Raw genomic sequence first — 14,690 nt, forward strand, 5'->3', positions numbered from 1 at the left:
ACTCTCAATCTGCATTTTCTCTTCAAAAGTTGAAGAACTAAAGTTAAGTGTTTCTAAAAATAACAGCAGTTGGATCTACACTGCTGAAGAGCTGAAAGCGCAGCAGTAGCTGAAACCTTGATTGTGGAGAATTTAAACTGTTAGAAGAAGCTTTTTTCTTTCTCTTTTCCTCTTATTTGCTCCTTATCTCCAATTCAGGAAACACTGCTATGTAAAAACAATAAAAATGTACATCCACGCAGATAAATTCAATGCAGGGATCAATTTTTCCTTAGCAAATCATTTCCTCTTGGAGGTCATTTTAAGAGAGCCCCGTTTTACATAAACAGACTTGATGATTTAATAAAAACTGCCTTGGATTTTAGCAGCTGTGCTATTCCCAGAGAGATCACTTTTCATGTGGTTTGGGGATTGAATTTCTTGTGTGCTGAAAAGGTTGCTCCATTGGCTCACGGATTTCCTTACAGTAGAAACACAGCCTTTGTTTACTTTGCTAACTTTATTTATTAGCATAAGAATATGTCACCCTGCATTATGAGGAAATCTGATGCTGATGCTTTAAAATGACAAATCCAATTACGATTTAATTGTAGTCTCTATGTTGGTTTGTTGTGTGAGGGTTTGCTTTTTAATAAGGTAATTTAGTATTTCATCCTGCTCCATGTTAGAATTACTGGAGGTTCGGACTTCAGCAGAGATAGAATTTTATTTGCTGGCATTGTGTTCATTGTGTTTTTCTTTTGTCAGCGTTCTCCTTCTTGAGATCTTGTCACTCTGTGACTCTTGAAGCACAAAACTAATGAATTAGAAATTTTAGAAGAATTCCAGTGCATCCTGAAGCCATCCAGCCCAGCTAGAGGACTCAGGAGAAGCTGCTAATGATCTGCATGTTTGGAGATTTGAGTCCTTTTCATTTTGACTCAGTCGTTTCTTCATTTCTTTGCTTTTGAAGCTGCAGAGGCCAGACATGCAAGCAGCCAACTCTTCCTTACCCAGAATTGTCCTGCCCAGGCCACGTGCCAGAGAAGCTTCCTGCAGGCAGTTGTTCAGGAATTTTGGGATGGTCGCAGCAGGAAACCAATCTATTTTTATTCTGGGCCAATCTTTCCTTGTATGATTCCCCCTCTGTCTTATTCTGGTCCTGCAGAAGCTGTGCTGGAATGTCAAAAATCCCTGTCAGAGCTCAGGGCACCGAGAGAGCAGCGAGAGCTCTTCTGGTGCCAAACTTGTTCTGGCACCAGCAAGGGAGACTCCCGAGTTCCTTAGGATGGATTTGTTGGACAATACTTTTGTCTGACCCAGAGATGGGACAACTGAGAGGCATTTTGAAAACCTTTATTCTATTTTCAGTCTCATGAGAAGGGTGAGAGAATGCAGATATTATAATTCACACTATCACAATCAGAACCTATTTTTTAATTACAAAACACTATAAGCATTTCTCGGCCTGTCAGCTTTTTACACCATACTATAGATGCCTTAAAGCCAATAATGTAAAACTTCTCCTCATAAATCTTACTACAATGTATCTTTCATAGTTCTATTTCTCCAAAGTATCCAATCTTATTTACAAAGCCATCCTTTGAAACTTGTTTCTAACTCTGTTTCTCTCGCAACAATGTCATTCCTATTCCATAGCATTTCTAAATCAGCATTTCTTATCTCAAAGTTTACATACAAATACATACTGTGTGAAGCATCTATCAAGCCCTAAAAACTCTCTGCAAATCCATTTCCCACAGATACCCATTTGTAACAACTGCTTTACTTACAGGAGAGAACGTTAGTTATTACTGACTGGGCTAATTAACCTGCTTACCCTGTTGGGAACAAAATGAAGCTGTTTGTTATTTATGTTTATGTTCTAGTGAGAAGCTGCAATTCCTTGGGAAACAGATCTGATCCTTGCAGAAAATTGGTTAAAGCCTTAAATCATGAATGTTAATATTTAGTGCAAAACTGCCAGTGTTTCTATTTTAATGAGGGCAATGAACATTTCCTTTTATTGCTCTCCTTGTGTATCATGCAATGAACAAGGACACCCCACAGATACAGAGTTCAATGTCACAAAAGATAATTGCCACCAAGCAACCCAGATATAAAGATGTAAAAACCCTCTCTTTTTACCCATAGCTCACATTTCTTCTGGAGTTAAAATTTAGCACCCATGTGCTGGAAATCTGACTTTTTCTCCTTAAAGAGATTTCTCTTTCCCCTACTAGAGTCATTCACATGTAACTACCCCCACTATGAAATGTATAAAAATCAGCACAAGGTTCTCTGCTAATTTTCAAGGTCTTTCCCAACTTTCTCCTCCATTTGCTGGGAACTTGAGCTGCTGAAGTGGCTTTTTACCCACTGAGTTCACGTTGAATGTTTCTCAGTTTCACCGCGTCACGAAGGGGCAGACACTGGGATCCGGGATGGTATTGTTGGCATTATGTTACAATTTCTGTTTTCAGTCAGGATATTCCCCTGCCCTTGCAGATGTTTTCCCTTTTTACCATCTCAGGAATACATTAAACCCTTTTGCTGTGGCATTTGCTGAGCGCTGGGGTTGCATAAGTTATTTATGAGTGTTGCAGTTTGGAAATCTGTCATCAAGGAGCCTCAACAATGCTCTCATTGTTCTCCTCTGCTAACTGCTGTGCCTGCATTTTTATTTGAAATTGTTCTGATCACTTATGACAGCAACCTGCAAGAATCACTCACTCACTGATCTTTTTCAGTTGAGATAATTCTGATTTTGATTCCAGGCTCTTCAGATTTGCCCTGACTGCACTAAGACATTTCTCTTTGCTTTCTACCAGTAGCAATGGATGATCTGTCAATGAAACTCCTTTAAGTCTTTTTATGTTAGACATTTCTCAAGTCAAGTATTGTGTGGATGTAAAAGTCATGGGGGGGAAAAGCCTTGGTTGTTCCTGTACTAAAAAATTGAAAAAGTATCTTGCAGAAATGATGAAGGAAATGGGAAGAAATGTTTGTCCTTCAGGACTGAACATTTCAAAAATTTAAGAGAATGTTTTAAAAGAGTCATTTCTGTAGCTGTGCTGAGAAGTCAGTGAAACAAAGTCCATATATAACTTTTCTTATTTCCTGAATGTACATATGTGAGCATTTGACAAGTCTCTGTACAGTGCAGCCTCTGTATTAATATTGGATAGATTTCATTGAGACTTGAAGAATGAATTGTTAATACACCCAGACACATTTTCAGCATCCTGAGTTAAATGTAGAACTTCTCTTAGAAATTAATAAAAGTGAATTTTCCCATTGTTACGTTCAAATTTCAAAATAGCAGGGTTTAAAGGAAAGAGGAAACCTGCCATTGTTTGAGACAATGGAATAATTTCTGACAGGTTGTATTTCTGTTGCATTTAAATGAAATTTTATGTGTCTTAAAGGGTTTTTTGTTTGGGATTTTTTGCCAGTATTTCTTCTTCCTATTCAATGAAATTCTAACTACAATTAGGACAAAGTAAGGAACTATCAATGAGGAAAAACACAGCATCACTGCAGTTTTCTGCTATTGACATGTTCAATATCTACCTGAGCCTAGAATATAATTTTTAATTATTTATATTAGAGATAATCTGTGCTGTCTTGTCATCTCTCTGTGAAGCTGTCACACAATTCCTTTGCTGTCAGTTAAAACAAAACTCAACTAAAATACTTTGGCTTGAAATACCTGCCTACAAGAACTGCAAAAACCAACTTGGAGAACACTGAACTGGATTCAAATTCAGGAATATTCAATATGTGGTGCTGGGGTGATGATGATGATGATGGTGGTGTTCATCCCACCATCAATTCCATACCTCATTCTGTAAGATCCCACCTGAAACTCAAAAGATCAGTTGTTTATTTTGCTGGATATGAGCAATTTGTAGTTGTTCTTTTTTTCCTTCCATAAGATTTTTGCATGTTTGCAGACTAGTGCTTTCTATTCCTAGATTATTGAGAAGTTATTCAGTTATTATTAGTTATTCAGTTATTATTATTCCCAAGTTATTCAGTTATTCCAAGGATTCAGTGCATATTCATGGAGACACAATATTATAAATTATGTAAGTTGTTTCTAATTTAATTATCTTTTCTACTTTAATTATTGTACTCGTTTTTCAGATGTTTTCCTGCATTCTCATTGCAGTCTTTGACAGGTGTCTGTCTACCCTGCTGTCCGTTTTCTTCAGCTTAACTAACCATCAGCTTTGCTTTAGGGGGAAGCTGATCTTTGCTTACAAATATTTTTGAACAATTTAAGCTAAGTTTGACTTTTTTTCAATTTTTCCACAGTGCAGATACAGATGTCCTCATATAGATGTCTGAACAAATTGTTTTGTTTGAAATTGGAAGAGGGGAGGGAATTCAATTTTAAGAGATGGTAAAACAGCAGAAATCGATGAAATCTGGTAAATACGATTTGGAAGAAAACGCTGTTGCTCCTCCAGTGCTGTTTCCATAGGTATTGCAGCACATCCAGACTCTAAACCCCTTTGCTCTGGAATAGTCCACAGAACATGGATTTTCCAGCTGTGGTTTTGGGGAGCTCTGAGCAGCTGCAGGCTGTGCCCGAGGCAGTGGCAGCAGTGGGTGCTCAGTGGGTGCCAGATCTGCCTCCTCGCTGAAGTGCTGCTGCCAGGGGAGGGCTGCCTGGAAGAAATTCATTTCCTGGGTGCCAGAGCTCACCCTAGGTCAGGGGTGGCTCCGTGTGCTGGAAAAGTCTCTCCTCCAACCCGAGCTTCCAGAGAAAGGATCAGCAGTCTCTGTTGTTTGGTCTCATGGTTGTTTATTGCAAGTTATCTAAAAGATTTTCTTCTGGGGCTGCTGTGGTTTGCTCACAGCTCAGGCAGAGGCACACACACACCCTGACATCCTCTCTGACCCCGACTGCTTCTTCTCTCCCCGCCAGGGCTGCTGCTGTCTTTTATATGGGACATTACGTGTTACATGGTTACAGTTTTTCCCCAATGTCTATTACCTGTATTAAATGGTGATTTTCTATCTTTTATATGGTACATTATGTGTTACATGGTTACAGTTTTTCCCCAATGCCTATTACCTATATTAAATGGTGCTTTTCTATCTTTTATATGGTACATTACGTGTGACATGGTTGCAGTTTTTCCCAATGCCTGTTACCTATATTAAATGGTGCTTTTCTATCTTTTATATGGTACATTACGTGTTACATGGTTGCAGTTTTTCCCCAATGCCTGTTACCTGTATTAAACGGTGTTTTTCTACTCTAAACCAATCTGTGAGTGCCAACATCACCAAGAACATGGAGGCAAGGAAGGAGAAAGAGGGAGGACAGGGCAGGCCCAAATCCCAAATCCATCTTAAAACCTCTGACGCCCATGTAGAAAACCAAAACCCCCCTGTACAGCACTCAAAAATTCTTCCCTTTGCTTTGTGACTACTTCTACTATAACATCTAAACTTTTGTGACTTCTTGTTCTTCCTGCAAGGTTGGTAAATCGTTCCATGGTTCAAACCCAAAATCACAGCTGTTTGCAGCTGCCTGCCAGGGTCTCAGATGCTTCTGACCTGGACCCAGAACATCCAAAAATGTCTGAGGGACATTTTTTGTTCCCACACCTGGGCAATACCCAGGCATTGCTGGCTGCTGGTGCCTCCAGCCAGCCTTGCAGAGCTGGGTCACTCCTGCCTTTGGCAAACCCACATTTTGTGCAGGCAGCCAAAGCATCATCCAGCATCAGGCTGTTGCTTTTCTGGGAGAACAAAAATTTCTTTTCATGTTGAGAGTGCCCTCACTTCTCTCCCAGCTTTGGGGGTTCTCTGGAGACAGTAGATGCTGCTCCTTCAAAAAAGGGCATTAGGTTCCTGTCCCTGTGCATGTCTAAGCCAAGATCCAGTCCCAGATTGTCCTTCCCATGGGATGGGGCTGGGAAGGATCAGGGATTTCTGCCTCCCTGTGCAGCAGAGGATGACTGATGCCAGAAGGAGCTGGAGCCAAGCATGCTGAGACTGCTGATGAGCTCAGCAGCAGAAATGCTCGACAGGAAGCAGAGTGGGGATAAATGAAGTTGTAAATATCCAAGCTGTAAACATCCATCCTGTGGAAAACCTGGAGTGAGCAGGGAGGGGACTGAAGGGTGGTACCCACGTGCTCAGGGAGGTCAGGACACAGGATCTTTTGGTGCTGGCTACCAAAAACCCCTTCTGTGCCTCTTTTTCGCTCTCTGAAATGAGATGTTGATTTTTCTCTTGGTCCTTCTGTTTCCTTTCATATCTGTATACTCTTTGTTTTCAGGCAGGGAATACTTTCAGCTGGTGTGCTGTGCAATGAAACTTCCTTTAACTGGCTGGAATCTGGGGATGCTGTTACAGTTGAAATAAATTGTGAGAAATATTTAAGAAAGGAAAGAGCAGCTAAAATCAAAATTCTGCAGTTTTATCTGTCAAATATTCTTATCAGAGAAAATGGCTACTTGATGAAGCACATCAAGATTATTCCAGAAAACAATGCATGCATCTCCCAGGAACTAAATGTTCATAAGGCCATGCTTAAACTGTCATTTCTTAAATTTCTGAGAAACTCTCCTTTCTTCCTTTGCATTATTTAAAAGGATCTGAAAAATCTCAGGCTAAAAAAATCCCTGTTGAAACCTTTCAGAGCTGATTCTTCAGTGAGTTAATTCTCCATTTTCTGCCCAGTGCAATTCAAAATCAGGGTAGGAAATAGCAACAGGCAAAGATCATTTGTATCACTCCTCTCCTACCCTGAATTAAAACAACAATCTCTACCTTAAATGATTTTTCAGCACATTATACTTGGATTAGTTAAGGTTTTATTCTGGTTTACTTTCATTTTTAATGCTGATGATGGGAAGGAAAAGTGTGTGTATGCAGAGGGTGATTTCATGATTTGGACACGAGCCCAAAATTATGCCATTTTTGTCTCGTGCTTTCTAAATTTCCAGTGTTTGCAGCATGGCCTTGTTCAGTGCACACCTGGAGCACAGCTTTCTGCAGATCTTTGTTCTTCAGACTTAATCATGAGTGAATGCACGAGTTTTAGGTAATTTCATTTGAGGTAATTTTTGGAGTATTATCTTTTTTCATGTAATATTGTCAGACTTTCCTGTTCCAAACCCGTGAACTGAGGCCCTGAAAAAATCATTCCATGATCCTCACAAAAGTGCAATTTTATTGCCTCCCTGTTCACAGCTGTATTACAGCATCACCTTATTAGGCTTTTCTTGACAACTTTTTAGGATCAGATGGCAATAAAAGTTGAGAACTTTGTGAAAAGGCAAGAGGGAATGAGGATTTTTTTAAGGAAACCAGAATTATGGGTTGTGTAGTGAAATTTTGAATATTAACCCAGTGGCTCAGCTTGTTCTCATTTGGGAGGATTCTTCACAGCATAAAACTTACATTAAATTGCTGTTTTAACAGCAGATACATTGAATTTTGAAGAGTGGAACTGGCAAGGCTTTTTCACATCTGTCTTACTTTCCAAATGTCTTTTCAGCAGGTGAACAGTAATTTTCTATCCTTGCTGCATGGCCTGTGATAAGCAGGGAGTTAACAGCACATAAAAATATATCCAGGCCTGTCCAATTTCTAAACACAGCCGTGAATATTGAGATATTTTGTGATTCTGAAATGTTTAGTGAAGTACCTGTCCCCTTTAAGGGAAGGGAGTGTTTAAATCCAGGAACTTGTTTTGGGGGTAAGTTACCAATAAATCTTATTTAGTGTAAATAATCCAGGGACTTGTTTTGGGGTAAGTTACCCAGAAATCTTTAGTGTAAATAATCCAGCTGGTAGCATTCACTCCATGTTTTATTTTTCCTGGAAAGTAAACAGCAGTGGTTCAAGCTCTGCAGATGCAACCTACTTTGAAAAGGAGGGAAAAAAAAAAAAAAAAACCAAATGTAAATACTAGTAAAAAAGTTTGAAATTGATGTGACAGAAATAAAACGAGCCAATTTTGCATCAGTAGTCAGTCTCTTCGGGTTAGGAGCTTGTTTTTTGTGTTTTTGCTTAAGCAGATATTAACTTTTCTGCTATAAAGCAATCCTGGAGCCAGCTTCTCTCTCTGAATGTCTTTGTACCCAGCAATTGAGAGGACTTTTTGCAGAATGCTGTTAAAAAGAATATAACACCAAGGCTGCACATCTGTTTCTCATTTCAAAGCAAGTCTTTTTACTCCAAGCCTGTATTTTTTTCCTTCTGCCATGAGATTTGGGGTTTTTTTAACTTCAGTAAACAGGCCAGAAGAAAAAGATTGCTCATTAAATGGGTTCCTGGGTATCATTTACTCAGAAAGCTTTGGCAATCCATGGATTTGGTCCTGTTGGGATGGTGTGCATCCACAGCTTGATTTGTTCTATTAAAATGCCATTGTGTAAAAATAAATAAATAAATAAACCAGTTCTGGAGCTCTGGCTCTGTGAAGTAGAGGCTGAAATCAAGGTTGTGGCATCAGCATGTCAGGAGAGGGTGGTGGGAAAATGTGGGTTCTCCTGGCAGTGTTTGTAGCAGCCATGAAATCCAGAAGGAATTGGTGATTTCCAGCTCTCCTAAGCTCTGAAAAGTGACCTGCAGGTGAGGAAAAGATAAGAGTTCTTTAAGAAATCCTTCCTGCTGCAGCTTGCCAGGCTGGGTGCAAGAATTTTGCATTTCTGTTTCTTTGCTGTGCTTTTATATTTTTTTTTTTTCCTGCCTGGAAAATGACTTGCTGCATAGTGACACATCACTGAAGGACTGGGTTTATTCCCTGGAAAAGTTCAGGTGGGATTTTGTACACCTGTGGTCAGATAGTAGTAACTGGTTGGAGATCAAGAATCACACAAATTGTAGCATTTCTCAAGTATTTTGCTCCTGTAGAGCTGTTCCTTGGGAGGATCTCAGCGGGACCAGGGATGAGAATTGTTCAGAAATGCAAAAGTAAATTCATGCCAGCCTTGGGCCTTTGGGCTCTGCTGGACATGATTAAACAGGAGAAAATTTCCTTTCCATGCAACAACAAATTGGTCACTTATTAAATCTGGAAACATTTTTTAGAGTTATTTTGTGTGTCTTATTTGTTGTTCAGACTGGTTTTATTCCTGTGTGATTACTCCCTGGGTGGTCTCCTGGCACAGCAATCTGAGATTATTTTGCCTCATTCTTTTTCTTCTCAGTGACTGCTGAACAAATCTGTGCCCTGTTCCCTTTATCAGAGAAAAGCTGCTACTGAATTTGGGGAGGAAAGGTCAGATGTGGGCAGCTTCATGGAATTCCTCCTTTTTGTGGTACTGGGAAGTTTTCATCATCTCAGTTGGGAAATAAAGTCCCTGAGGGTGACAAAATGTTATCCCAGTCACTGCCAATATTAAAAGGTTTTTGTTATAGTGGATGTCTTCTTCAGTGGTACCTGCTCAGGGGCAAATGTGCTGCTGCAGGTGTTTTTTTGCCTTTCTGATATGACATTTATTGGCTCGTGTGCCTGGAATTCTGGATTTAAAACTACTTAACAAATACTTCCATTCAGCAGGCTGTCCTCTTTGTAAAAAGCAAGTCATTATAATCAGCAAGTACACTTTTTAATACAGCTTTTCAGGCTTCTGTGCTTGCTGCTAGGGGAAAAAATGTTCTTTATTGTTGTGCTTTAGGTTTTTAAGATCCTGTGTGTATGGTCAGATTTGTCATCCAAACCTGACTTTGCCATTGTGGCACTATGGAAAGTCTCTGCCACACAGGGAGGTAACAAAGATACTGCTGTCTTTCCATAGCAATAGATTTAGTCATATTAATGTACCAGTACAAAAAAATCTAAAAATAATGTACCTGCAACTCCTGGATCTATGACCTTATTAATATTTTAGTTAATTTTAATAATATCTATATTAATGTTAATAATTCTGACTAAACTTTATATAATAATTTATAATTATATTCTATATTGTTTATATATATTTATATATTTATATATTTATATATTTATTTTAATTTATATATTTATATATTTATATTTATATATAAATATAATTATTAATATAAATATGTATATATAAATATATTTATAAATATAAATATATATAAATATATTTATAAATTTATATAAATTTTTATATTTATATATTTATATTTACATTTATATATTTATTTTAATTTGTTGTGATTTATTTATATTTATGAAAATATTCATTTTTAATTTTTATTTATAGTAGTACTTGAAAAGGCACTTAATGAGAGACTTCTTGGCATTTTCCACACTGCTGGCAGCACAGAGGGCCCTTGGATTTAGGGAAAGCTGTGCCAGGTGCTCCGTGCCCAGGCAGTGCTGGCCACTTTGGGTGCCAGGGTGAGCTCAAGAATTCCTGGCAGGGGCTGGCAAGGTCTGCCCATCCCTGAGATAAACCAGGGCACCTCCTGCTCAGCACCCTGGCACTCTGGATTCCTGCACTGACTGAGGGAGCAGCACCTGGAAATTCTCACTCCAGGCTCAAATCCCAGTTTTTGGGAGCCAGGATCAAAGCAGAGTTTGCTGAATAACAAACCCAGCCAGGTTTAAGGGCTGCTTGATGGATGAGCTGTATATAGAAAGGTTGCTCTCAATTCCCTGCTCTGCTCATAATATTTGCACAGCCCGAGGTGATTTACATCTTTTAATAAGTTTTGCCCCTGGGAAGAGACCAAAATATCTCAGTGTTGTTGTCCCTGTGTTTCTCTGAGGTGCTGTAATAATTTAAAATAAGGCAGAGGTTCACTGGGCCAGGCTGGGGATGGTTTCAGTGGGCCATGAACTCTGATCTGTCCTGCAGCACCAAAAATCTGGGTTGTGGTTCCTCCAAAAACCTTGGGGGAAAAAAGGGTGGGAAAAAACCCTGCCAAGGTCAGGAATTCCCAAAGGCAGGGCTGTGAACACTCCAGGGTTGGAAACTGGGCAAGAGACTGCTGCACTTGGGTTGTTGTAGTGGGATTTTGAAGCCCAGAATTGTGTAAATCCACAGTGCAATCCCACCATATTTAGTGGATAATATTGAAAGGACACATCTCCAAAGAAATGCTGAAGTTGTTCAGTTCTCTGTAGTGCATTGTGAATGTTCGTATTATTTCATTTATCTCAGGAATAAAAAACTCAAGAAAAATACAAAGAAATGCTCCCAATAATTTTTTTTAAATCCCTTTTTCATTTTTAATTCATGATTATCAGTCATTGTACACATGCAAACCCCTATAGCAAAATAAATCTTTAACATATAAAGAAAAATTTCTGTAGATTAAGGAAGAGAATGTGAAGTGCTGATTTTGTTTATTTTAGAAGAATAAGTGTGGTTAGAAAGGTGCCAAATGTTTGGTAATCTCCTTTTATATACCTGTCTTCCTTTTCATAGTTTTGTTTCAGTTGTTTCTGTTTGTGTTTTTTGGTACCTAATTATGCATTAGATAGTTTTGCATGAACAGCTGAGTGAGGATACCAGTCTATTTTTATTAGTTAACTTAGAATCCTGTCAGCTAAACATAAATATGGTATTTAATGAGCCTGAATTCCTGTAGGAGTCAGTGTAAAAGCTCACAGGATGTGTTTTGCTGAAGAATGTTGGGTTGGGCAAATTCCCACAGTTTTATCAATGAAATGGGTGTTTGAGACCATTAGGAATTGTTAAACTAGGGAGGAGTGAGGTTGCTGAGAGTAGCTGTGATCTGATGAATTCTGATAGGAGTATTTCTATTCCTGTGAAAATCCTGCCTCTTCTGGATCCTGGTGATCCTTCCCTGTCACATTCTGCTCCTTTCTAATTAAATGTCTGTGGCTTTGAGCTCCCTGCATAAATCCTGCTCTGCTCCTTGAGGTTCTGCAGGAAAAGCTGCTTGGAATGAATCAAGCTCAGCTGCTTCATCTGAGAGCAAGGGATGGAATGATCAGAACTTGGAACAGAAATAAGGAAACGATGGATCCTGGGATTGCTCAGGCACAAGCTCCTTCCATTTCCTGCCTGCTTGCTGTTATAAAGCCTGTAGGATTGGGGTCACGTTGGATATTTATCTTCTCTACCCTCAATCTGTATCTCACTGGCTTGAAATCAGCCTGGCAACCCCTTCCCTAAAGCTGAAATAAAATTCTTCATGGTCAGGGCTCGAGAGGAGCAGAAACCAAACCTCACAGTTCTTGTAGGAGCCTGTAAGATTGCCCAAATAAGAAATAAGCTGGGAAAATTAAAGCAGAAAAATAGAGAAGGATCCAAGAGCCTCAGAGCCACGAATCTCTGGAGGCTGGGGGGATGTTGGGCTTGGACACCTACTCGGGGAATTTGCTCAGGTGTCCCAGCATGGCTCTTCCCCTGCACTGATAGATGGAACAGGCTTTGACTGTGTTTTGTGGCACTCAAATGCTCCTTTCATGGCTGTGCAGCCGAGTTCTCCTTCTCGCCCTGTCATCTGCCTTGTGTTATAAGCTTAAAAATGCATTTAAAGCAGGAAATCTTAAACCCCACTGCTCTTCTCTCTTGCTTCCACCTTTCCTCACTGTAGAAATGGAGTTGGGGAAAATGATTGTTCTGTTCTTGTTCTGTTCTCTGTCATTTTTACCCATTTGTGGTATCCAGTCATTTTCTGAGTGTTCAGATTCTGCTTTTATTTTGTGAGCCAAATATGAGAATCAGATTATGGGTATTATATTTGAAATACTTCTCTGTTTGTTTATTTGGCAGGTCCTTGAGCAGTATGAACGAGAAGGGTTTAATTTCCTAGCTAAGGTTTTTAATTCTTCACATTCCTTCTTGGAAGATTTGACAGGTCTGACTTTATTACACCAGGAGACACAGGCTGCTGAGGTAAGCAAATAAAATTTGAACGTTAATTAATCATGTGATCAAATGATAGAATTAAGCAGTGGTATTTCATTTACAGAATGATTGACACAATGATTTAGGCATTCTCTTAAATTAATTGTAACTTTCTGTATCTGAGTCTTTAAATATTACTTTCAAAGGAAGCAGGTGACTTGGGTTATGTGCTGTGAGGAAATCAATTGCAATTTTATGTGAATTAAAATGTATTTACCCTGCTTGGTGGATTCTAATATGGGGGGGGAAATGCTGTTTACCTGCCCAGTGACAAAAAATGGAATTTGGGCAGAAACTTGAGGGTGTGGTTGATCTCATGGACAGCAGCACAGGTGATAACTCAGTACTGAGCTGTGATGCTGTGTTCCATAAAAAATCAAACAGGTGTCTCCTAATATTATATTTAACAGTGATTTGCATTCCTTCCTTGCCCTGCCAATATCTCTACCCTTGTGCATCATCACTGAATTTTGGCACAGCTGTATCTCAGGGATGCTTCTGAAGCAGTGGCTTTGCAGTCCCTGCAGCCTGTGCAAGTGCTGGGGCTGTTTTTTCAGCTGGAAAGGGCTCAGCAGTGTTTCTTAATAAAGTTTTGGGTGGATAACGATGACTTTGCTCTCTGCCTCATGTTTAACCTTTGAAAAATAATTGTAGCAGATGCTGGAAACATGAACTGTGAAATGCCTAATGCATTCTGAAGTCAGCATGGTCATACCTAGAAAAAATTTAAATATATATATGTATATATGAGAGGGATCCCAGAAGGGAAAACAAGCACCCTTTAACACGTGCTGCTCATTAACAGCAGCAATAATTAAAGTCTGATTGCCAGGCCTGACTTGCAGTGTCTAGGTTGCTAACGTAAAATGTAAAAACAATTAAAATTAGTAATGTATTATTTAGCAGTTATTAATCCATAAATCCCTTTTGCAGCTTCAGAATAGGTGTTTGTTAGTGAGGTTTTAGATATTCTCTACAAAATAGAGTCTGGTGGAGTTTACTGCAACTTACTGAAGTTCAAAGTTTTGCTTAAAACCCAGAATTTGTGTCCTTTCAAAAATCCTGGGGTACTTCAGTGTGGTTTATGCAGTGAAATCACTGCTCAGAGGTGGAAAATCTGACATACAAAGTATTTGCAGAGCTCATGCTTTCGAATTAGGTTAATTGCCATAAAACCAGGGAGCTGGCTTGATTCTTCCCTGTAGGATTGCTGCATTTTTGGGAAAATTCATCTCTTTCAGCAGTTAACCAGTTGAGCAGTCTTGGTGAATCTGTGTTTCTGAATGGCAAGGGCTGACAGGCAGATTATTTGTGGAGATTCTGGAGCACCCCTGCTTGCTTTGGATTAAAAACCAGTTCTTTGTTACATTTTGCCACTGAAAAACATTACATTTTGGCTCTGAAAGACAAAGAGGTTGTTTTGTGCCTCTCCACAAGTCTCTCAGTTCATCATCTGGGGCAATTCATAAATTTTTTAGGTGCACAAGAGAGTGCTTTTAATATCTTTTCTGCAGAATTACTCTCCTTTAATATCTTTTCTGCAGAATTACTCCCCTGTCTTGAGCCCCTTTTCTCTTGTATTTCGAGCTCCTTTTTCCCACGCTGCAGCTGGACACTGGGAGCTCTGCAGAATGATTGTTTTGGGTTTCTGGCTGCTTTGGAGCTGCTCTTGGCAGAATGTGTTCCCTAAAATGGAGCCATTGGATTTGCTGAGGTTGGTGCTGCTTTGATCCGAGATATTCTCAATACACTCTAAAGGCTGCAGCAAAAGCACTGAGAGGTTTCACCAGGTGGGGATGGTCTGGTTTGAGATGGGAATGTTTCATTTTTCTGGTGAGAAATTATCTACTTTTCACCACTCAAACTCCTCAGAGTGATTTT

The 14,690-nt window shown here is 39.4% G+C and overlaps 1 protein-coding gene across 3 annotated transcripts in view; it reads left to right on the forward strand.

The window, feature by feature from the left end:
- ATG7 (autophagy related 7) overlaps positions 1-14,690 on the forward strand; it is an 83,142-nt gene that overhangs the window by 20,606 nt on the left and 47,846 nt on the right. For all 3 annotated transcript variants that reach the window (XM_085590761.1, XM_077786052.2, XM_085590762.1), the window contains exon 18: positions 12,675-12,797. In XM_085590761.1, the coding sequence (XP_085446887.1) occupies positions 12,675-12,797 (123 nt within the window). The remainder of the gene's footprint in view (positions 1-12,674; positions 12,798-14,690) is intronic.

Source organism: Lonchura striata, chromosome 12 (genome assembly GCF_050655825.1).
Source record: "Lonchura striata isolate lonStrDom1 chromosome 12, ASM5065582v1, whole genome shotgun sequence".
Classification (NCBI taxonomy): Eukaryota; Metazoa; Chordata; class Aves; order Passeriformes; family Estrildidae; genus Lonchura; species Lonchura striata.